The following is a 26,845-nucleotide window of genomic DNA, read 5'->3' as shown; positions in this document are numbered from 1 at the left end:
TTTGCAAAAAAGAAAAGAAAAACTGATATTGCGTTTGAGTAAAAATAAACTATGCGTACTATACTTATATATTCCATATATATATTTAATTGTACTATACTTATTTATAAGATAATAAAGCACAGTCACGCATGTTCTTCAACAGACCTGGCTTCAAAACTGATAACGAAGGAATAATGATATGAAATTGTACCAATGAGATTTTCTCTAGATTTCCTGTATCCTACTATAGAGAGTCTTAATTACATTCTGTTGGGAGTGCGAAAAACTTGATTTTCACAGTTTGTGCGCATACTACCTGTAGGACGCTATGTCCTGATAAGAGGCTTGGACGTTATTTCATTAATAATAAAACTAAAGTTTTACTAGGTAACGTTCGAAAATATGCAAAATGTTTTCAAGTTCACCATAACAGCGGAACGTTACAATTACCCTTACAATTATGTTGCAATTCTTTATTAAATAATCATGCATTGTAAAAATATTTCAACACCCTCCTTCTGCATTGGGAATCACAAGCATAATTTATTTTTTCTCTATGTTATTGATCGGTTTGTGTTTGTTTTCATGTTTGTATTTGTATGCTTTTTTCTTCACTTGTAGTACTTTGCGTGCGTGTGTGTTTTGTTAAAAGTACTACTTTTTTCTTTTCTTTTTTATCATCTTAATGTATACCTGTATTTTTGTTGTATATAAACCGTATCTTTTGACTCAATTGATTGTATGTTTTTTGCATAGCTCAATGTACTTCCCTGGCAATGGTTAGGTGATAGAGCACCAATATGCTGAACCTCGCCCGCTTGAATAAAGAATTTTTCAATTCAATTCAATACGATACATAATTATTTCTGAGCAGTGAGTAATATCACTACTATTTCTCCTGATTCTTCGTCTCTTGATCTGCGTTAACTGTGTGCTCTTCTTCTCCCCTGTTCCATTTTCCTTCCTTTCATGTCTCTCAGATTGTATTTTTCCAGCAGTATTCTTAGTGTGTTAACAACGTATTTCTTTTCTTATGTTGGATTGGTGCTTGCTATACTTGTAGGTGATGCTACATTATCAGCATGAGGGACAGAACAAAAGTAACCTTTTTGTATCTTGTACGTAAATTACAGGTAATAAAGATGTAGAAATTCGCGAGCCCAGTCGATCTCGAGCTCCATAATTGAAAGCGAGCCGATGTTAGCGCAAGCCCGATAAGTAAATTGTGAGCCAGAGCTCTCGTCTGAGCGAGCCCGAGTCCTAATGAGATTGATGAACGCAAGGCTTATTGAGAATTGCAAAACCTGAGGCCGATCGAGAGCAAATATAAACAAGCATGAACCTCATTGATATTACTGAGCCTGAGAGTTGTTGATTTTAATGAGGCTGATCCCTTTCGAGCCTGAGTGAGTCTGATAGCAAAATGGTCATGTGGTAATGTGCAACCTTGACATATCTTGTAGTTGTCTTTCAGAGTAATGCTTTGACACACAGACGCACACAACAAGATAGAAAAATATCGGTTTAATGATAAGAGAAAGAGATAGGAGAGTATTGTGTTTGTTAGAATATTTTAACTGCCTCACAATACTCTCCATAAATATGACGATGTTTCTTCGACTCCGGGCCACGCGGAATCTGCACGGGTCACGAAGCTGTCCGACTCGCCGGGTCTGTCTGGATCAGACCGAGTCACTCGAGGCCATGACCCGTATCATTACTGCACTCTACTCAAAGTCGAAAATATATGCCATGATCAGAAATCGTTCCGGGACCACGCACGCTTCGCTTATATATATATATATATATATATATATATATATATATATATATATATATATATATATATATATATACGAAGAGAAATTATCCTGAATTGATTTGACTCTTTGCACGATCTGTTTCACCTAAAGTAGAAACTTCTTTATCAGTACGGTGACTCGTGTAATTTACTTAAGTTGGCGCCTAGATATACTTATTTCTATGTGTCATTGTTTCTGTCTATGTATCATTAAACAAAAAAGAACGAGACACATTTTTAATATGCTTGGAAAGCATCTTGGTTAGAAACAGAAACCAAAGGAAGACGAGTCTTTCCAAGTCTTTTTTCTACATTGACAACAATGGATTTTCTGCCTGTATTGAAACTTTTTTTATTTTTTTTTCCTTCTTAAAATCCCATTCCCACTCCCTTCCCGTTCCTTTTTTGATGGTGAAGCCTTGATTCTCTATTGTTTGTAGCGTCCCTCGGTAACGCTTCTTGTTCCATTCAAACCACAATGCATCGCGTAAGAAAGAACAACATCCCATAAAGAGTGTGCAAGATAATTATTTCGAACAGTTTGCTCTGTGAGAGATTGAAATTGTGCCATGAAAATGCTTCTGCACACACACACACACGAACGAATAATGCATACAGTTTTATATGTATATGTATATGAAACTATATGCATTATTCGTTCGTCGCAAGCTGCCATCAACTAGATGAAACATCCTGGTTAGCAATTGGCCCGCGTGGATTGAATAGTTGCCCAATTACTTGCTTCTTAGCACTTCCATATTGCCTTGTTCACGCACATGATGTACTCCCATTGTAATGTGCCATATGTGTACAAAACAGATCTATAAGATGTACATGACGTATGAAAGAAGGGCAAATGATCACATGTTGTATAGAATAATCATACCCAGCAAAATATATTCGTAAAAAAGTAAGTAAACTAGAGACAAACGGTTAACATTCTGTCTTCGTAATCAAATGGTTCTTACACCGTGCTCGTGGGTTTTCTTGGGGTTCTCCCGTTTCCTCCCACTTTCTTCATTCCACCATTTCACTTATTTCTCATTATCACCGTCTCCTTTAGCCTAACCGGCATAACCGTGGGACGTTAAACTTAAAGATTTCATTTCATTTCATTTCAAATGGTTGTTGGTTCGACTCCACTAGTCGGCTATCCGTACTCGAGTTTCCACCAGTCCTCTACTGCATGAAGCAAATACCGGAATGATATAGTAGCCAGTACAATTGTTTCCTCGCTTGTAGGCAGGGGCGGATCCAGGACCGACTTCTGGGGGGGGCGATGGGTTGCCATACTGCTACTTTTAAGGGCTCCAAACTTTGTGATGGGTTTTATTTATATATATAAAATAAGAAAGTTTCCTCTTCTGGGGGGGGGGGGGCGATCGCCCCCCTCTGGATCCGCCCCTGCTTGTAGGATATCCTTCTGTCAAACTCTGTAGAATGTATTGACTAATTTGATCATGGTTTTTGGTAACCATAAATATTCTGGGGATTACGTTTCTGTTTGTTTTGTGCGACAAGACAACTAATTAAACGTTGACGTCTATTTAGTATATGAGGTCAAATACGTATAAAAGATGTTAAGCATTGTTGTACTCTACTATGTCAAGTGAAATCTCTCTTAACGGACACACTTCTCAATAGCGGACAGCTTCATAATATTGGCAAGGGGTTTTGTCTTGGCAAAAACATGTATTATTATGGAAGAGAGCTAGCAGCGTCATTTCAGATTTCGCTTGGGGAGAGGGGAGGGGAGCAACAGAGTTGGAGTGGGTCAGTTGTCGTGGGTCAAATGGGTCAGTAGGTCGTAAGTCAAGTAGGTCAAGATTTTTGAGTGGGTGAGTAGGTCGTGGGTCAACAGGACGTGACTCACAGCAACCCACCACTCATAGTGATCCACTCTGACCCACCGATCCACCCATGACTCGCCGACTCATTCTGCTCTGTGAACTGTAGACAGCATCTTCTGAACATTGCTGAATTTGTCTACGTTTTACTTTCAAGGCCTCCATTTTTCTTTCTTTTTCTTTGTTTCAATTTACTTACCTGAGATGAGTAGTCTATATCTCAGTGAGAAATGAAATTCAGACTTTTTTTTTTTTTTTTTGGATATTGATACTTGTAATTGTAAAAATAGCAATAGAAATTACTACTTGGCTTTCGAGACACAGTCGAATTTTACACTTTTTTTCCCCTTCAGGTTGGTGTACTTTACCTTGATTTGACTTTTAAATTTCCCTATTTTCCACTGAAAAGTATCAGTAATTCAACAAGGAAATAACTATATATGATAATTAAATTCAAATTCATTGTAATATGGCCTATGACAAACACTTTACCAATTTATCTCGTAAAGGTCAGATCCATGGTATTGTAACAGAGCGGCGCTTGAGCGACTGACCGTAGAAATTCAAACTCCGATTAGTGATAATTTCACAGCCTTGTTCTATTACAAGTGTAAACTCTTTAGTCAGTGGAGTGGAGGGCGTGGATCATGGGTCAAAGTTGATGACGATGATTTTTTTTTGTGGGGTAGCTGGGGCATGGTGGATCGTGGATCAGAGTAGGTCATGGTGGGTGGTGCGTCAGGAGCTTATGGGTCAAGTTTTCATTGAAAAACCCCATCTCTGTGGTGAAAAATTCCTGGATTTCAGTAGATTTTCAATTTTTTATTGGTATATTATTATCTTATGGATTAAAATGCATACAAATGTCAAAATCAGGGAGGGTAATTGCCGCCTTGGTGTCCCAATAACGCCCCTGGAGAAAGCTCAGACAGACCCTTTAACGCATACTCTCACACAAGTACACAAACAGTCTTATTTGAGCTCTCAGCGTTTTAGCATCCTCTTCATAACGGACAGGAACTCTTTTCAGCTCATATGTATTTAGCACAGAAAATATTTTCTGCAATTTGCAAATAAATTTTAACTTATCCAGCAGTAATGAGGAAGCTTCGACCAGAATATTAATCTTCACAATATTAAGATGGAAACTCGGTCAAGTTGGCTAAGGATAGAAGTCAATGGAGAGCTTTGTGAGTGCTCCTTGAACCTTCAGGTTCCATAGCCTATAGAGAGTAAGTTATTTCGTTTTGTTCCTGGAGTATAGGGTACCGCGGTGGCTCAGTGGTGGAGCGTTCACCTCTGGTACGCGGGTCCCTGGTTCGATCCAAGCTCGCCAAATTGACTTTGTTGTGGACCAACACCGTGAGCGTGAATTTTCAAGAGGTTATTCTGTTTTCTCTCACTCTACTCATTCCACCGTTTCATTCATTTCTTATCCTTATCGTCCCCTTTAGCCTAGCTGGAATAACGGTGAGACGCAGAACTAAAGTATTTTTTTCCTGGAGTATAGTAAAACAATGTAGTATCAAAACGTAATTTGTAAGTAGTGTACTTAAACTTCGGAAGTCAGAGCCAAGATTGAATTGAACTTATATCAACTGTTCCTCCCCTTGGATTCAGCGTCCACCCGCACTACGTGCTTCGTGCAGGGCCTACTGTTTAAAGTGGGATCTGATTCATTAGAAGAGTTTGTGTTCCAAGCAAACACTCCATTGGGAATCCAACTTAGGACCATGCACAGAGAAACCACGTGCTTTAGCCATTCGGCCACGAAGAACTCCTATAATTTTGCTTCGTGTACTGTATGAATGGAAAAGTTGAGCATTGGATCACCGTGATAAACAGAAGGTCAGTCTTTTCAAAAACAAAAATTCTCACGAAAATAGCCAACAAATAAGTTAACGTGGATTACTAAGTCAGAATTTCATCATGGGTATATGTAGGCTGGTTTCCAGTGAATAAGTGGAGATGATTAAATTGAGACGCCCACGATGCGTCACTTGAGAAGGAAATGTGTGGAATGTGCATAGACTATTGTTGGAAAACTTATGAAAAAAAGTCAAGTTTACATTAGCTTCATTGGTTACTATCTATACGTAAACTAAAAAAAGGAACTTCTTTCAACAATAACAACAAATTGTCATATTAGAAAATGATAAAACAAACATAGATTCCTTTACACACATACCCATTGTCGCTAACAAGCGTACTTCCTACAGATCCACCCCGGTGCTAACGCGCGGGCTCTCTTGCTTCTCCCTGCCCTGATCCGGATAATATTTAATGCGAACTTGGAGTTACCATGTATACAAGATGGTACATGTCTTTCGCACTTCTATATGGGAAAGTGGTGGAATTCTGCGCACTTAAGGAAAAATCGTTATTTCTCCGCTGTATTTTAAGCATAACGACATGACTTTGCACAGTCATTGTTTGCTGTGTAGTAAACATGGTAAACACGTAGTTTGAATAAAAGCTCACACAAGTACTCGATAATAGACAAAAAATCTGAACTATACATCTGCGCAGAATTACCCAACTAGTTGGGTAATACTGCCGGTAATATGTGATAATTGTGCGCGAAGTAAATGTATTTGTTTAAAGCAAGGAAACAATTAGATAACAAATAACATGTTTAGATATATAGATGGAGTGGTTCAGAAAAAGAAACGACAAGATGGGCTACAAGTTTTACTATATACTTTAATCTCTAGTTTCTTTGTAACTGAAAAAGTATTACATGCGATGATAAGGGGAAACAATATCACAAAAAACATTTTGGATTCACAATAATTTAACTTTAAATGCGAAGTTTGAGTTTAAACTCATGATATGAAGTACGTATTCATTTAAAAAAAAAGCTCGTTTTAAAGAATATTATTATACTAAAATATTATAACAAAAGTACATGAAATAACTATATCTTCAATTATTTTAACAGGTAATACCTATAGAATATTATAATATTGTATCAGTAACATTAACTCTACAGCAAGTGTCAAGATTATCGAGAGTTCTTATTGGCTTAAAGACACACTAACCATTCGCTCATTCTCTTTTATCTTTTTAAAAAACAAAAAGTCGCAGATATAATAGTCTGCTGTGTCCCAATCGCTGCACTGTCTGTGCGACCAAAACCCACAAACCACACAACGATACCATTCTTCACCGTCCATTCCAAATTCCCCGCACAAAACACAAAGATCGTTAGAAAACATAGACTGAATATCATTATCATCATTGTCATCACAAATTTGTTCATCTAAAGATTATACAGAATCTTCGGAATCGTTGTTCATAGAATTGAAGTTGATGTTTTTTTTTCTGTAGTTTCTTCCTGGATTAATACGTTTCTTTTTCTTCTTGTGTATAATTTCTCCCTTCGTAGTTTTAGCTATTTCCTTCATGTACCTCTTGTTTGATTTAATCGTTCCTTGATGGGGGTGAATATCAAAATTTCTAACTGTTGCATTTTATTTGTGGTTGTCTTGGGTGTACATTTCAACGGCGAGCTTTAAAGATGAAAGAAGTGCTTCATCGTGGGGTTTTAAATTCTCTTGTCCCATGTTAGGTCGAATAATCGACATAGAAAGTTCTTCGTCATTCTGAGATGCAACACCAAAACTATGTTCTGTTGAAGTATTAATTCCACAATCACGACTAGTTTCCTCGGCGTTTTGCACCAACCTGTCCTCATCATCTTCGGCAGTAATGACTATATGTTAGGTGCCTCCGCAGTAACATTGTGAAAATCTGATTCTGAAAATTTGTCAGCGTTTAATGGCACTAATACCGCAACTCTAAATCCAGCTATGGCCTTGTTCATCGTTGCAATTTTGACGTATGCTTCATCGAAAATATTGGTCAAGATTGTAGTGTGTACTTTATCGTTTTCACGGTCTTTGCTACTCGTTGATAACTTATTTCTCATTGTATTCTTTGATTTCAAAAACAAAGAACATTGTTTGTAAAACGCTGTTTCCAGTGGTGCGTAGAAAGCAATGTCTAACGGCTGAAGCCTATGAGATGTATGGGGAGGTATTGGTAACATTATGATGTTATCATCTCTACAATATATGTGAATTCAGAGTGAAATATGGCAAGCATGGTTCTCAAGCATTAGAAGGACTGGATCGGTCGTAGATGGGCGCACAAAATTTCTAAAATGATAAATGCAATGCATAAGCAATTCTTCATTAGTCCATCCATTCTTATTGCAGGCATAGATTTACACATATTAGACCCATGAGCGGATTATGGCTTTTGTGATTCTGGAGCCAACTATTTCAAGGGGACCCTATGTTACGAATATTTCCAGCGCATAAATTTTCTTTGCTGCCTTTTATTGTCCCATAGGCTTATTGAAACACTGATAACTGTGTTGTAATATTTTAACGTGCTGGAAATTTACAATAATTAATTTAACTACATTCATTATTAACAGTTAAATGCTCATATACTGCAGTGTAACACACGAATGCAAAATACAAGCCAAATGGTCAACAGTCCCTGTAAAAACACTAATAGAGTAAAAGGAGAAAAATTATATACAAATAGGTAAAGCTGTACAAGGCTACAATATTAGAAAAGTTTCCTTCCTACATTTTTGCTCTCCAAAGGATCCTATTATGTCATTAAACGACATTGAAGTGACAGAGATATTTCAAAGAAATTGGTATCACAAGCTAATAATTTGATTTGTAATAGAGGCCAAAAATAGCTCACTCCCTCACGAAATAAGTACCGTGAAGACGCGGTGGAAGAAGACTTAACTCTAGTGATACCGCGAGCGTAGCAAGCGGAAAAAAAATAGCATAGGTCTGAAGCCTATAATATAATAAGTTGATTGCTATATTTTAGTATTAAAAAGATGGATTTTGAGGGGCCCGTTGAGCCTGGGGTCCCCGGAGCCTGGGCTCCATTGGCTCCACCATTAATCCGCTTTTCATTGGACCTTCTTTTCCTAATTGTTGTGACATGCGACACCATGAGGATATAAACATGAGCAGGACAAAGATTCCAGATACACTACAAGTACACACGACAGTGACCGTCTTTCCACGCACGCAAGAAATAGCAGTACCTACCTGTTTCTGACCTTTAGGTGCAAAAATTCGAACAAGTTTCTGTATGTTCGAAGTACCCATTTCTTATGTTGAGAATTCCACTTGGGGGAAAATGGTATTTTTCCATTACTGTTTCCAGGTTATTGATGGATAGTGTCACGACTTCTTTATTGAATCCATTCATTCTATTCAAACTTGCTCCCTCTGGTTCTCTAAGGCTTATTCTTGGATTTCTTTAAAGAAACAATCTTAACCAGTCCTTTCCAGCAAGTTTGGTAGTTCGATCAAAATTGTGGACAATTCGATTTGCTTCAGCAAATTCGAATGCCAAACACCGATGTCTATATAATAGGTGTGATACAAAAATAAATAAATAAATAAATTTGCAACGGTAATCACATAGTGCGCCAATTCGCGTTCTTGTTTTTGCGAGAACACTGGTTTTCCACCGAGAGTAAGCGTCCTGTATTTCCACTTTTCATCTGTAGATGAATAGTAGACTCTGCTATTCCGTACAAACTTTCAGCTTCTGGAATCACACACCCACTTTTAACATCACTGATAGGTTCTCTTAGTAGTTCCTCTGTATAACTATCTCCCGTGGTTGTACTTTCTCTTTGTTTCAGCATCTGCAATGAGAGAGTTACGATATTTTGCGGCTCTATTTCGTACGCTTGTCCATAACATAAAAACTTTTGAGGTGTAATTATGCGCACTGCGCAGAATTATTCCATCGATTTTGAGCAGAATAAATCCATTCTGCCATTTAACAAAAAACCTCAAAAATACAAAATATTATATATTGGTTAGCACCACGATTTGCCGTGATTATAATGTCAATTGTACTGTTCAATATAAATGGAACATTGGAACATGAAAATAACTACCTATCTAACTAGCTCTGTGGCCTATGGAACACGGAGGTTCAATACCACGTTCACAAAAGCTCTCCACTGACTTCTATCCTTAGCCAATTGGATCCAATTTCTACTTTGTATTCCTATCTCTGCGAGATCGATCTTGATATTGATCTCCCACCTGCGCCTAGGTCTTAGTAATGGTCGTTTTTCGATTGGTCTTCCAATCAAGACATTGAAAGCGTTTCTACTTTCTTCCATTGCAGTTACATGACCTGCTCACCTAAGTCTCCTAGACTTGACGACCCTAACAATGTTGGATAAACCGTATAAATTATGTAGTTCCTCGTTATGAAGTTTCCGCCATTCCCCATTCCCGTTTCTCTTGAGTCCGAATATTCGTCTCAGGATCTTGTTCTCAAATAATTTCAGTCTATGTTCTTCCCTCAGAGAAAGCGGCCATGTTCCGCGACTATACAGAACAACAGGCATGATTATCGTTTTGTTTATTTTAAGCTTCAAATTCCTCGACAGAATTCGCGACGACAAGAGATTTTAAACCGAATATTAACACGAATTGCCTGCTTTTACTCGATATTTAATTTCTTCGTGAATATGATTTTCCTCTGTTAATATTGATCCTAGATATTTGAAACTATCCACTTTATCAAAAGCATTATTTAATATTTTAACGCATTTATAATTTGCTGTATTACGGTTCCGACGCACTTCCATGTATTTAGTTTTCTCTGCATTTACTTCTAAACCCTTGTCCCTGCAAGCGTTTAATAAGATCTCTGCGTTTCTTTCTATTGTTCTCCTATCATTTCCTATTAAATTTACATCATCAGCATATGCCATCACTTGGTGAATACCGTTCAGCTCTAGGCCCTGGTTGCTATGTTTGATTTTCCTTATAGCGTATTCCAGAACGAAGTTAAATAATAATGGCGACAACGCATCTCCTTGTTTCAGGCCATTTTCGACGTGAAAGCTCGTGGACACCCGGACTTTACTTTGGGATTCATTTAAACATATCTTAGTTAATCTAATTAGCTTTCTCGGTATTCCAAGTTCTGTAAGAACGTTGTATAATGTTTCTCTCCTAACCGAGTCGTACGCCTTTCTAAAATCAATAAATATTTGATGTACCGGGGTATTGTATTCCCACTTTTTTTTCGAGTATTTGGTGAATGGTAAATATTTGGTCGATAGTTGATCGATTTCATCTTAATCCTCACTGAGAATGTCCAATGATTTCATTCGCGTATGGGGTCAATCTCGCTAATAGAATATTTGAAAGTATTTTATATGGTGTTGACAGAAGAGAAATGCCTCGATAATTATTACAGTCAGTTTTGTCGCCTTTCTTGTGAATTGGAACAATGATGGATTCTTTCTACTCTTGTGGCAATTCATCCTTGCTCCAGATAAGGAGAATGAGTTTGTGTATCTTGTTCCACATTTTTCGCCTCCAGCTAAAATTAACTCAGCAGGAATTTCATCTACACCCGGAGATTTGTGTTTCTTTAATTTCTTTATAGCGGATTCTACTTCTATTCGGTTGGGTTCTGGAATATACGGTTCTGCGATGTGTATCTCCTTTTCTCCACGCACATTAGTTTTTGGCTGCATGTTCAGCAAATCATCAAAGAAATCTTTCCATCAATTTAAGATGTTATCTGTATCAGTAGAACTGTTCCTTCAGCTTTCTTTAATGTATAAACACGAGGTTGATAGCATTTCTTAAATTCCCTGATCCCCTTATACATGTCCCGAATGTTTTTATTTTTACTATTATCTTCAAGTTCCTTAATTGTAGCTTTCAAAAAATTGCGTTTCTCTGTTGTAAATGTTTTGGAAATTTCAAGCCTGATATCTGCGAAATTTTGTGTACTTATTTCATTCGGATTTTGTAGCCAGCGTAATTTTACCTGTTTTCTCATCTCTGCTAGTTTAATGCATTCCTGGTCGAACCATGATTTGTTCCTACGTATTTCCGGGTGTCCCAATTTTTCTTTCTCTAAAATTTTAATGCTGTCTCTAATTTCAATCCAAGTGTCCTCAACACTAGTGCACTCCGAATCTTCTAAAACCGAGAATCTATTCGAAACTTCAATCTGGCATTCCTCTTTTACCTGGCTCTCTTCTAATTTCTTTAAATTAAATCTCTCCGCTTTCGGACATTGAATATTACCTTTATTCAACGATAACCTCTCTCGTATTATCGCTGCTACCAGGTAGTGATCAGTGTCACAATCAGCTCCTCTAAACGACCGGACATCAATTATGCTAGATTGCCTTCTTCAATCTACTAAAACGTGATCAATTTGATTATGTGTTTTTCCGTCTGGTGATGTTCAAGTGTGTTTATGAACGTAGCGATGTGGGAATTTTGTACTCTTCACGATTAGGTTTTGGATGTTGGAAAGTTTACGAGTCTAACACCGTTGTCATTATTTTCCTTATGCAGACTTTCATTCCCTATAATCGGTTTGAAAATATCCTCTTGTCCTACCTTCGCATTGAAATCCCCTAATAGAATTTTCATATGGTATCGCGGGTGTTGGTCAAATATCCGTTCCACTTCTCCGTAAAAACTATCTTTTATATCGTCATCCTTATCTTCAGTTGGGGCATGTACACTCATGTCCAAAATTATTGTCGCGTGTCTATAAATATGTTTTGTAGGAATATAATTTGATAGTGAATTCGCCCGGTATTTCTTACAATGTTAGTATGTGCATAATTGGCAAAGACATGTATGTGAAAAACTTCATATCAAAAGAGCGGTAAATAAGAACAATAAAACGAAAATAAAATTTTCTTGTCGATTTAGCAATATTTTGTTTTACTCATTCTAATTTTCGTATTTATAATTCTTTTCCTATGAAATTTACCACATATATACATTTCCCGATTATACACGTTGTAGCAGTATTAAAAGTACCCTGCAAAATGATTATCAAATTATATTCTCACAAGAAGACAGTTATAGATATGCGACAATCATTTTGGACATGAGTGTACATTTAAAGCAATAATATCACATCACCGTCCCTTGAGAGTAATAAAAGAAAGTCTGTTAGCAACAAATTCAACCCGTTTAATTGCTGGTAATATTCGTATGTGAACGAAAAATCCTGTTTCTAATTGGTGATTTTTATTTGCTTCCCCGTAAAAGAACGTAAAGTTTCCGGAATTCGCAGATCCATTTCCTTCCCACCTAACTTCATGAACTCCTACTAGGTCCATTCTGTATTTCTCTAATTCACTCGTTACGGATTTTAACGCGCCTGCCCTATAAAGACTTTTAATATTGCATGTTACAAATCTCATCTCCATTTTCTTTTCCTGAGGTTATACCAAGTTATCAGTCCTTGTCCGAGGCTTTTGTGAATGTTTCTGAACAATTTTTTTTTTTTTTACAGGATGAGGTTGTTAGCCTTACCCAAAGTCCCAAGCTGCAGACCACTCCTAGTCGTCTGTACGCGACTGCTTATTCAGTATATTCGCAGCTAACCTCTATATCTAGAGGCCTTCTCCTCGATCCGCAACCTGAGGACACGCCATGCCGTGGTGACAGGAACTTGCGTAACACAGGAAAGTAACTACCTAGAAATATATAATGTATAGAACGTACCTCTTAATTATTTTTGAAGAAAATTTAACATCAACAAGGAACAAATAATTCAACGGCCAGTTATAGCCTAAAAATTTGACACAATGGCTTCCTTCCTTTAATGTTAGTTACTAGTGACGGTCGCAACTGCAACCAATGTGTCGTAAAGGATCCCAAGTTCAAGAAACACATGCGCGCAGAATTCGACTACCTTCCCCTATACAAAAACAACACGAGACAAATAACAGCAACGCTAAATATTGAAATTACTTTTTTCAGCGGAAGAACAAGAGTCGTTGCTACTGTAAATTTAAACCGAAAATAAGGGCTTTAGGTGAATAATAATAATAATAAAAAAAAAATAGGCAACTAGAATTATAATTAGATTGGATTTACACACGATAGAATCCATTGGCCGACTTTTATTTTTGCATCGATTTACTTGTGGGTTTCTTAAGTCATACATAAAACGTATAATTATGTCAGAAAATATACTTGAAGAAGAAAATAAGGAGCGATTAATCTACAACAGGTTTTATCAAGCTATTTCATATCACGACTCCTTTTATCATATCTTCTTGCTATCGAGCCCTATGAGTACAGGCATTTCCGGTTTGTAATCAGTTTTTTGATTATTATTACTTATCGCTTGTGAAACCTAGTCAAATCACACCAGGCTTAGATTTCACATTTCCCGTCATTTTGAATTGTACTTTAATATGCGGTATTTCACCAGTTCTGCGTTTCTTTTATTCTATTTTTTTTTTAAACAATTCTTTATCTGTTTAAAATTTTGTTTAATATTGCTTGCAGTATCTGACAAAAATATGAAAATAAAAATGTCTTTGTAAATAACAAATCCAAAATAATCTTTAAAAAATATTTTTTTGCTACCAGATTCTAATTACATTTATCTTTTTCCTCTTCCTTCGCGATACCCTAAGTGTCGCGACTCTTAGGTTAAGAAACCATGATCTACAGAATATAATTATTGCTAGCTAATTTTAGGAAATTATAAATCTTATTGTTTCTTTCTTCCAGAAAATCACGTTCCGAATTGGACATGACTGACACCACCAGCGAAAACGTGGCAAATGAAGGTAAGTTTGTGCAATTGCGGATACAAATTTCATTTGCTTTGTTTTATTCTTAAAAAAAAGTCATATTTATAGAAACAACATCATGTTCACAGGGTTTGTTTCTACACTTACGCACGTACAGTACGGAAAGGTACTGCTTGAATTAGAAATTGGGTTAGCTTTGAGTGATTTGGCCGTGACTTAAAAAGTATAAACTACCTTACGTTACAATGATTCAGATCATTTCCTGATGTGTTTCTTAGAGCTAAAAATGACTTGTCTTGCTTTGGTTGAAATATAAATATATTCACCTTGCTTTATCTTAAGTATTTCGTAAGTTTTCTCACTAGTTGCTGTAAATGCTTATATTGCTTATTAAAATCTGGAGAATTGGATACATCATAATATTTGCTCATTTATCAATTGAAATATCCACAAATTCTTCTCTGAACGTTCTGAAGATATATCATTTTGGACAGAATTAGAATAGAAAATAGTCTACTTTTAACCCGGCTTCGACTATTTTTTATTGATAACGGAAAACTTTATTTACATCAAGTTACATTACAGGTAATATAGATGACTTGAATAGTACATAAGTGTTACCCGTCATTATCCAAGATTTATCCTCACATATTTTTTAAAGTCGAGAAAATAACTTATGCAACATTAGTGAGTTTTGCCACTAATAATAAGATCCTATCTTGTTTGTTGTTCCAGTTCTCCTCGCTGCTAGAGCTCCCTTGTAGCTAAGTGGATAGTGTACGCGTCTTTGGCGTAAGAAACCCAGGTTCGATTCTCGGTAGGAGCTCATGTGGTTCGGATCTCACGTTAAGCTGTAGGTCCACGTCTCATATAGCCTAGCTGCTAAAAGGGACGCTGAACGCAAAAATCAAATCAATCAATCTCCTCGCCGGTAACATTCTCCGTTAACTCACAACCGTATTCCACAATAGCAAGAAAAAGTATTGCTCTTTCTAAGGCGGCTTTCAAATATTGTTAGGAAATAATTTGTAAAATGAGAATGTGGGAGGAAATGGAAGAATTTTATGAATATTTACGAAGTTAACCAGAAGAAATTCACTTGGTCTAGAATCAAACCATGAACCCTTCGCACCAGAAATGAGTGCTTTATCACTCATCCACCTGCCCTCTATCTTCTTATGTCACTGTTTCGGGCCGTGAAAATACCACATTACTCTCTTTAGTACCATTTGGATGTAATTTTTGATTTGAATAAATCCCAACTTTACAAAGTCGTTAAAATATGCATACTGTAGTTGAACCTTCTGTTAAGGGTTAATCATTTTCAGTTAGATTTTTCTTAAATACGAGGTGTGTTCAAAAATATCGATCCTTTGATTGGCAAAAATACATTTATTGATTTGGAAATCCGAAACACTAATCCCCTTCAAAGTAGTCTCATTGGTAATACACACATGCATACTCTCCTGCCATTGTTGAAAACACTTCTGGAACGCAGTTTTTGGAATGGTGAGTAACCGTGTCATCGCATTCAGCATGATGTCTTCGACTCAAATCGGGCCCCTTTTGGTGACATTTTCAGCTTGGGAAACAATCAAAGGTCACATGGAGCAATGTCAGGTGAGTAGGGAGCCAGAGACATAAAGAGATGTTTGGCGATGAATGCCTGAATCAAATTTCACGGAAACGCTCTTCATGACCAAATTCTCGTTCAAGATTGAATGGTTTCCGCTTGAGCATCATCAAGGTTTTGGCAAAATGTAATACAATATCGGTGCTCAAGTTTTTCTGTCATTTTACAAAAAAACTAAAATCCTACGACTGTTCACTATACGTCTTATCTCGTTGGCCGACTGCCAGCGCTTGATTCTTTCTGCGCGCGGGAAAAAAATCACAATTGCGCATGAGTGTCCCCTCTACATATACACTGAATAAAGTCTCTCTCGCTTCATTGATTTACGCGGGAGAATATAGCGTTCGATACTTTTTGAACACACTTCGTATATTGCTAGTTATCACTTGACTCACACTCAGTTATCATTTGACTCCAAATATCTGAGTGTTTTTAGGGCCATAATCTATCTACAATTGAGATCGATAGGATAGCAACTATTTACGCTCCAATCTTAAGTTTCAGATACGAAGACTTGAGAAGTATATAATGTTCAGAATTGCTTCTATTCGACCTGTAATTTCACTCGTATCCGCGATGTGTGAACCAATAAGAGTGCTAATGATTAAAGAAGGTTCATAGAGTATGCTGACACACACACACACACAAGAACATTCATCGTTGGTATTTTAGAGGTTTCGATTGTTGTTTGATTTTTTTTTTTTACTTTTACCATACATTTACGAGAAACGCAAACAAAAATATAAATATAAGGAATTGATGTACTTGAAAACTACTCAAACTTCCCAGTAGAAGATTTCTAACTTTCAAAATTGCGCAAATCTTTCAGTAATTGCAAGAATACATAAACAGTCGTGATCAAAAGTTTGAAATTACCTTGTCGAAAACTTATATTTACTCTTGAGATGTAAATTAACTGTTTTAAAGCTACTTTTTGTAAAAAAAAAAAAAAAAAAAAAAAAAAAAAATCTGTCACCTTTCCGTCACATCGGAAAATGGTAAATGAAAGCTTACGTGAAAACAATTTGGCTTCTAATACTTTGAAGCATGCACCTTATTCCGTAACACTTGTATTCGTTTAGGCATGGAATGTGGTAAATGATTGTAATATTTGGAGTAATTTCAGTAATCCGTACATTCCTAACTTGTTGCACAAGGTTATTGTACGTTGTCAACCCACTTTTTTCTTTGTGATATATCATGCGTTCTCGTTGCATTTAAGTGTAGTGAACTGCCTGGTCAAAGTTCAAGCAATCTTTATCGGCTAGCAGGGCCAGATTAACCCATCTGGCAGTCCTAGACTAGTAAAAAAAAAATGTGGTTCGTAATATATTTCTGTGAAAGTACATTAGGAAAGTTAGGGGAATACACGTAGCTCTACGACATCAACCAAGCCGTGCATTGCAGGATCGGGACTGGATATTCTATAATTATATGAGACTGAAGAATAGTTCTATTCAACAAGAACATATGAACCACGATCTCATGCACTACGGTAGATTCGATCTTCTTTTTTAAAACTGAATTATGCTAATTTATTAAGACGGAGAATATAACAAACGAAGAAATTTGTTTCACATTTGTGGTCATATTTTATCTTATGATGATCATTGTATTTTGTATGATTCTTTTTAGACAGCGATTTGAGATTTTGATCAGAGTGGGGCCCCCCGTCTATCTGGAGGTCTGGTCCTACAACCCCCTAAACCCCCCTTAATCCGACCTTGTCCGCTAGACACAAGCCATGACTTAGCAGTTTGAATACTATTGCAGGAAATTCCATCTTGCTGGAAGTAAGTACGTTCATGAATATCCAGAAAGTATCGAAATTTCTCTATCTTGCAATGTACAGACCCATTTAAGGTAGTATTCTTTGGCATAGTCCAAAGTCTTCCATATAGTTTGACTGAAACTGATTCCTAAACCATCACCTTTTATGTGTGTTTTACAGTTGGAATAACAAAACAAGAATCATATCGCTTGTTTCTCGGACGCCTAACATGTTTATAATAACTGAAGAATTGTGGAAATCTTGCTCCTCGGGAAACCTAATGTCTCGCACTGTTCCGTTGTTCAGTTTTTGTAGCGGTTGCAGAATGGAACATAATCCTTTTTTTATTTTTCGGTGCTGATAACTTTGTTTTCTGAGCACGAGTGTATGATTTCAAACCTGCATTAGACAATTGTCGTCTAATGGTCCTGCAACTAGGATTTCTGACATCTTGTGGAAGGCTTGCTTGTATTTTCGATGAAGAACTTCTTAGAGATTGCTGGAGCTTTATTGGATCGAACTGAACTTTTTGATGGCGTGATTTATAAGAACCAGATTCCTTTATTCTCATCAATGTTTTACTGACAGTACTATAGGTGCTACCTTTGGCATGGCTTTAATCTGGTGACTTGAATTTCTTTCTTCGTGCAGTATGCTGACCTGAGCTCTAATCTTCGGGATCAATTTTTTGCCTCTTTTAGTTTCGAACATCGCTTGACTGTTTACCTAAAGAAAAAGTTAGAAAAATAAGAGATTACAAAAATATTTTAGTTAAACATGAAATATATCAAAACAAATAAATTTTATTAATTATGAAGCACATATCTAGTTAATTCGTGGGAACTCCTATATTTAATCTATTTTAATGGTACCACTATATGGAGTATTTTCTTATTTGCTTCAACATCTAGAATCATGCCTTTTTTGCTTATCAACAAGAAGCTAAGTGTTCTATTCAACACATATCAACAAAAAATCAACAATTTATGATTACCAACTGTAAATATCAACAATTACTTAAGAAGCAGTATTCATGAACCACGTTCGCAACTGGTTTGCCACTTGCTACTCAAAGCATACATAACGATCAAACAAAGTACAATCACGTTTCAGGAACAAGTTACATTTGTTGCTCCTACAAAACTGAAGCCATAACAGATTAAAATAAGTGAGAAAAGTAGCTCTAAATCCGTTAATTAACATAAAAAGTATAAGTTAATGTTGATTGCGAGTTTGGCGTCCCTTTCAGCAGCGAGGCTATATGAGACGTGGACCTACTGACTAACGTGGAATCCGAACCACATGAGCTTGCCTAGGAATCCAACCCAAATTCCCCCACTCCAAACGCTCATACGTAAAACCGCTTAGTCACGAAGGAGCTCATAGCACGTATAAATATACCGTTTTCGGCAAGGTGCTTGCGAACTTTTGGCCACGACTGTATATTTGAGAGCGGTAGTGTAAATGGTGGACTGTTTCTAAGGCAACCAAAATGCAGTTTTAAAAATACTATGCTCAAACTGGTCTCCCATAACTTCTAAAAGGAAGCCTATAATATAGAAGTTGTCGGAAAAAAAAATATAAAGAGGACAAATTTCGCAATTGTCTGAAACCAACTTCATGATAGCTAACCATCAGGCAAAGTTATACATAAAAGGAAGCCTCAAGAGTGATTGTGAGAAGTAAATTCAATCTTGGCATCAAGGCGACATCACTCAAAACCAAAAATCTATTTGATAAAGAAACTTACTTGTGTGAATGTGTTGGTTTGAAAACTGGGAAGTCTTAAAAATGTATTGCGTGGTTGCGGTGATCTAAGGCGAAAATAAAATCATATTTGCTGCGCAATTTCCGATCAAATAACCTGCACAAACTATAATTATTTTTTTAATGATATCTTTTATTGCTTATTTTTTATATTAAGCCTATATACAAATAAAAGTTTGTAGTATGTGACACTTAAAGAGTTTATGGTTGTCTATTTATCTCATAAAAAGCTTTGTTGCTTTTTTTATACAGGAAGCCAGACATAATAATAATAATAATAATAATAATAATAATAATAATAATAATAATAATAATAATAATAATAATAATAATAATAATAATAATAATAATAGAGAGCTCATACCGTAAATACAGGAACAGCTCTCTGCATTGCATATCGTATGGTTCGTCGCAAACTGTTCAAATTCCAAATTGTTCAAGGTAATGAATTTGGGTTTGTATAATTTACGTATGTGAAATAAGGTATTAAGGTGGAATTTGTGCCTCACGTAGCGTAGTCGCTAACGTTCTCGCTTTTGATGCGAGTAGTCCCAGGTTTGATTCCCGGTGGAGACATTCGGCCGGAAAGATGTAAAAGCCTTTTCTGACCAACCGTCCTGAGTTGGGTTTTCCTAACCGACACCAGGCGAATACCGGAATGCTACCTAACATGAAGTTCTGAGGCTACTTCTTTCATTCCCCTTTCCTCACTTACCCGGGCAATGTAATTGCCGGGGGTCGTCATCCCTCATATCTGACGGGCTAAAGTGACCATAATGCCGAAAACTTAGAAATATTATTTCTAATCCTACTCCCTAAGTTCGAATTTCACACTCATCCATCTTAAATAAAGTTTCTCAGGGAATTTTTAAATCGTGTCCGACAAATGCTGGGATAGTTATTTAAGTGTATAGTCCTCGGTCGATTTTTTAAATAAAAACCTTCCAATTTTACTTCCGGTTTAAAGTGTATCTAGGAGCATATATGGATCTTATATAAAATTAGTCCATACTCTTACATAACACTCTAAAGGGTAGTGATATTTCTTCTCTACTCTAATGGCTAGAGGGCTTGCCTTAGGTGCACAGGATTCTGGGTTCGATTCCTGATGGAAGAGCATTGAACACACACACTACAATGGTTCAGATTCCATTTTAAACTGTAGGTTTTGTAACATGTAGCCTAGCTACTAAAGAAGAATGTAAATAAAAATAAATCAGTTAGTCTAAAAGGTAGTAGTAACCTAGTAGTGTAGCATTTGCTTTTAGTGTGAGGTGTCCTTTGTTTGATCTCAGGCCATACGAGTTTGTGGAGGATTTCATTTGCTATCAGAAAACTGTGGATAAAGAACTATGTAGGCATAAAATGATATTCAAATTTATAGGTTTTTCTGAAACATTCTCATATTTTACTGCATAATAGTGAGTTTGTGTAATGTTACTGTAATATACATTATACTAGCTTTCGGCTAACTGAGGACTTCACCCACGGACCCCGGCATTTGCTCAGCCTATGGCCTAGCACTTCTTATCTCCCTAACATATCTTTAACATAAAGGCCCAAAGGGGTATTCCCAGAGCTGGTAAAAATTTAAGCATCTTAGGAACCACTTTGACCCCCTCTTATCTTTATTCAGTTTTAAAAACCAATACATTCATTTAAACTAACACACATTATATATACAAAAACAATAGTAAAATGCAATGGTACTTCGTAAAAGAAATTTGTATAGTAATAGGTATATGTATAACTCTATTCAGTTCCCTTCTCTCTCTTACTACCTTCGTTCTGACTGTTACTTCTGTTACAACACATATCATACAACCTTTTAATACTCATAGTTGTGTAACCCTCAATAAAATACAAAGTTTTAATAATCCAATAATACCCAAACAGACAAGTCAAAAACTAAAAACATTATCAAGTACACCACAGACCAAGTTATGAAAGATAAAGCATAAATAATAACAATAAAAAAAAGAACTATCTATAATTGTAATAAATTTTTCCAAACATTTATATACAGCAACAACATTATAACAAGTAACATGATAAAATTATCCAACCAACATTTCCAGTATAAAAAGGCAATAAATAAATATAATGAACAAGAAACCAATTATTAAAATACCTAAACTCATTAAAAGCCTTTGATTCTGTTATATATAAACATAATCGTCTCAACACTACATTAAAAATTTCTAAATCATCCTTGTTTGTAAACTAATAAAACTAGTTGGTATAATCTAAATGCGCATTAAGAATTTCAATACTTGATTTCAGAGCTAGTACAGCAATACGCTTGACAATAAAATTAGGCACATTAAATTCTTTCAAAAATTTTTTAGCACTTTTACTAATTGCTCCCCTGGAACCAATAATCACCGGAATTACCTTGAATTTCTTGTTGTCATTAAATTTTTCCTTTAAAACTTCATATTTAGTTAGTTTTCCTTAAAACTTCATATTAAGGAATCCCGAGATACGACCATGTTATTATAACAATTGCAACCCCCATTTTTTTTTTATCGTCCCATCTTTTTCTTCCTTACTAAAGTGATCATCAAAAAAGCTGAAGGAGACACATCTTCAATTATTTTTAATGAAAATCCTAAACACCAACTTTTATGCCTCTAACCTTAAGGGATTTCGAAATATCATCTTATTTTGGCAATTTCAACCTCGGTTCTTTCTTCACCCCTTTTCTTTCCTTGTAGGGAAAATTTAAAAAATAAAAGAACGCCAAAATACTTCATTAATCATTTTAAATGAAAAGATCAAACACCAAATTTCATGCCTTTAACGGATTTTGAGATATAGCCATATTTTAACAACTGGAATCCCACTTCTGTTTGTTTACTTGTCTTTTTTTCCCTTTCTAGAGGAAATATCAAAAACGCTGAAACATATCTTTAATTATTTTAAATGATAAATCTAAGTACCAAATTTCATGTCTCGAGATATGGCCATCCAACTATAACAATTGTAGCCTCCACCCTTTTCCCTTTCTGCCTTCCCCCCCCCCCCCCATCTAAGTTCACTCGCACTAAAGCCTGTGACAAACATCTTGGTATTTCAGCTAAACTAATAAAACTCAAGCTCTGACGCGACGTTGCCAAGTGGTAAAGGGTTGCGGCTATGACTTGGCTAAGCAGACGCACTACAGCGCCATCAGGTGGCAGGGAATAGACTGAAGTGAATGTGTACACAATAAACGTGGCAATACCGCAGGACTCTCATTTGCTAGCAGCATTTAAAGGGAACTTGGAGCGCCGCCTTCAAATGCCAAGATGTTTGTCACGCCGTTTAGTATCTTGTTAATTGTCCACAGCTTCTAACAAGCGTTAGGCCACAACGAGTGTTCGTACACGACGGGGTCGACCAGCATCCACATGGTTTCACACACGCGCCGATAGATTGATGGAAGTATCCTGTACGATGGTTGGCGTCTGTCCGAAAAACGGTTTAGCCAGCTGAATTGGGAATGCCAGCTGATTTGGTAATTTACACGTCTATATTGACATATTTGGATATATGTGTATGAATGTATATTCAAACATAACTCCGAAACGTCTGGAGCAATTTTAAGCAAACTTGGCAGACATGACTTTTGACTTGAAAATAATAATGTGGGAGTAAGACACCCGAAGAGGTGGATGTTGGAAGGAGTGGTATATAAAAATACTGCGAAATGACTGATGTTAATATGCAATCCATAGTTATCAGGGTTGCTCAAATGAATAGTGACGCTCCCAACGCCGTTTAAGTCCAAGTTTTTCCTCATCGGTAGACGGGAGGGGTAGGTGAAAAATAAAATGTCAAAAATGACTGAGGTTTGTGTCTAGTTTATAGCTTTCCGAGGCGGGAAAACCTGTGACCCGTTTGAAATGACTTTTGGAAGACAGTTAGTACCCACTTCAAGCTGTTTTTTTTTTTTTGTTCATATCAATTTGATTAAAGGCGTATTCTGTGGGTGTAGGTTATTTTAATATTTACGCCAAAAGTAGAGTGTGTTCTGCATTTCTATAATCACACTTTTAGCAAAATAAATATGCTAAGAAGAAAGGAGATTCACATATTTCCTATAAACTTACTCTCCCGGTTTTAAGAATTGGCGTTTCAACAAGTATCACTTTTTTTAAAAGAAGAATAAAACGAAATTAATTTTAGAAAATGCAGAAAAAGTATATAACCTTTACTACAAATATTTATATGCGTATTTTAAAGTGTATTACCATATAATAAGGGAAAACTGTAATTAGGCATTTGCCTGTTGTTTTTCCGAAATAAATAAATAAATAAATAAGCAATTTAAACATAAGAAACACATTATTTATTACTATTTCGGCCATTCATCAGTTGTACGATAGTAATAAGCAATAATACCTCAATCCTTGAGGGTGAATGGAGATGAAGTGAAATAATTGTAGTATTTGCAACGCTGTATAAACAGATATTTATGCAAATACAAAAATTAAATACATTTTAATCAAGCAGGAACAAAGCTAATGCAAATCTCGCATTTTGTTCCATTACAAGAAACTGAACATTTAGGTGAGAAGAAAACTTAAATCTAAAAGAATAATGGGCCAAGATTGCCTTCTGCAATGTTTATTTAAGCCATATAGGGAAATCTTAAATTTACCATTACGTTACATGAATAATGTCATACTTAAAAATCAACTTCTTGATATTTGGAAGCTAAAGGATTTGTATGTCCATGTATTATACGTCCAGTAAAAGATATGGGAACACATAATATATGTAGAAGAAGAGAATTTTCTCTCAATGTATTTATTCACAGAGTTTCATACAGCATTAAGCCAATTGACTGAAACTAAACAACATAACAATAACAAATAAAATGAAAACAAACAATAAAAAATAAAAAAAAATAAATAAATACAAACACAGAAGGTTCACCTATAAATTTACAATGTTCTCTTTAGCTGATCTCTGAAGTTTTGTTCAGAAGTAAAAATATTACATCCTGTTATCAATGTATTGTAATGATGCGCTAGTCTATAAAACAAGGAGCCAGGAGCACCGATTTCTCTGTAATTTTTTTGGGGGGGGGGCATTCAGATGCAGAAGGTATATATATATGAGGATTTTGAGACAAATTGCATTAAAATTATGCCAAACATTGTATATTCATAAATACAATAGGGGGGGCCACATGAGGTTTTGGGGGGGGGCGCCCACCCAGGATTGGCGCCCTTGCAAGGAGCGTTTTACAATTGATAATCTAGGTGTCTCGTATGTTAGCAAATTAAGAGAACGAGTTCGCCCGGGAGGAACTCGAAAGTTAATCTGTGATAGTAAAAATTCACAATCAATTTTACCATTGATAATCTTATATAGGTAAATTAGGTCTGCAAACCAGCATCGTTTGTCTGGTGTACGTAAGTTCATTAAAGACATTATTTCTTGTCTCGTGTGGTCATGTAACTCGGGAATTCCAAATTACGCAATACCAGTAGCATATGACGAGGCTCTACCTTCGAACCTTCTATTAGCTAATCTACATACTGTAATATCTTAAGTGGTTGTGTTTACAAACATCCAAACATGTGCTTGTGTTTACAAGCACTCGACATGTGCTTTTATGCATCTTAATAAGAGTACTATAGCTGGAGACGACCTGAGGTGGAGGCAAGAACACTTGCACTATTGCAACTATGTTGTCTAATGACTAATAAAGTATTTTTTTTTTTATTTTTTTTATTCGAATCGCATGACGAGGACACAGGAACACCACCGCGTTACATAAAGCGCCTATATAAGCGGAAAAAAAATATGGACAGCTACTAGTTTGCGATTAGTCACCCCTCCTTTAGCTTGCTCTAGAGCTGTAAAAATGCCTAAAATAAGGCCTATAGTTTGCTTTAAAACTCTAGGGTTTCCTTTTTCCCCACTTAACTTACTTTATACGTCTAAAAACATCTTACTTAGCAAACGTTTTACTTAACAAAACTTTACATTATACTGTACAAGAAGTAATTAAATATTCAGAATGCATTATACATTCAAAAGATGTTAAATTATAAAATAAATAAAAGAGAATAATAATATATAAATTGTGAGATCTTCGTTTAAACCATATATACAGGGTGTATCAAAAGTCCCGTGACCATAATCAAACTCTGTTCTATTTATTTTATAATTTAACATCTTTTGAATGTATAGTGCATAATACGGAGTATGCACTATTTCAATTGTGTAATGACTTGTGCATCTTGATAACATTCATACATAGTCTCACGTTGTATTTACAATCAGTTTACGAGTGTTAGTTTCGACACTATTAATCAGGTAACATTAGAATGGTATTTGAAATCTGAGACTTGGGTATAACACGTAGTATTGTACACGAGACGAAATATTACACACATAAAAACTCATATTAAATACGTTACTAGATGTTTGTAGTATTCTTATTGATTCAAATTCTAATGAACTCGCTGAAACGAACGTGCGAAATGAGAATAAATGAAGTTGCGTATGTTATTTTGTTGATTGTTATTTTTTCTCCCATGAGGCATGACCTTTTTCTTTGTTTTATTTTAATACAAATAAGAGAATGAAGACTTCGGTTAGAAAAGAGTTGATAAAATTGTTGTCATATTGCTTTCTGGCAACTGCTTCCGCTCTATTTATTTCTGGAATAATGTTAACATGTGTTTACAAAACATCACACGATCCATACATTTTTCAAATACTTTTTGTTTTTACTAGCACAGACGTATTTAATTGCTAGGTCAATTTCTAGAACCATATACTAATATTTAGACATAAAATATTTTATTTTGTTTGTAATTTTGATCCATCATTCGATTTCATATTAGTGTACTCACACATGTATTGATGCCTGAATATTACATTGTACGTATTGCGAAAATTTATTCTGAGTCTGGGTTTCGATTTATACACCAGTGTATTGATGAAACCTTTCCACGTTTGTGTCTGGATGGGTATGTATTTGCATGGATAACTTTTGTATGTGCGTGGTTCCGAGTTCAATCCACATTACGAGTAAAAAAAATCCGATTCTACATTGTTATAGTGCTTGTCTTATGCAGCTTACGCGATTAAAATTTTAGCAAACAAATACACAAGTCTGATTATGAAATTAAAGTTTTCTTAATGACCCATAATGCTTTTTTTTCAAACTTTGAAATAAGTATTTAAGCTAGAGTATAATATTGGGACTTTGACTTTTTTCGTGGAGTAAACGAATATTATGTGGGTCTCTCTCTCTCTCTATGTATATATATATATATATATATATATATATATATATATATATATGTGTGTGTGTGTGTGTGTGTGTGTGTGTGCAGATGTAACCAGATGAACAACAGTTTGGACAATTACGAACAAGCTTCGAATAGTTTATAGAATTGTCGTACAGATGGGGTTAGTTTAAAACAAA

The 26,845-nt window shown here is 35.8% G+C and overlaps 1 protein-coding gene across 3 annotated transcripts in view; it reads left to right on the top strand.

Moving 5' to 3' along the window:
- Positions 1-26,845, top strand: part of LOC145687978 (ETS domain-containing protein Elk-3-like) — a 282,670-nt gene that overhangs the window by 62,862 nt on the left and 192,963 nt on the right. For all 3 annotated transcript variants that reach the window (XM_081761599.1, XM_081761601.1, XM_081761600.1), the window contains exon 2: positions 14,217-14,275. In XM_081761599.1, coding sequence (XP_081617725.1) covers positions 14,239-14,275 — 37 coding nt within the window. In that variant the 5' untranslated portion in view covers positions 14,217-14,238. The remainder of the gene's footprint in view (positions 1-14,216; positions 14,276-26,845) is intronic.

The sequence above is a fragment of the Thermobia domestica genome, chromosome 6 (genome assembly GCF_964235325.1).
Source record: "Thermobia domestica chromosome 6, izTheDome1.hap1.1, whole genome shotgun sequence".
In the NCBI taxonomy this organism is placed as follows: domain Eukaryota; kingdom Metazoa; phylum Arthropoda; class Insecta; order Zygentoma; family Lepismatidae; genus Thermobia; species Thermobia domestica.
This window is presented reverse-complemented; position numbering and strand designations above follow the sequence as displayed.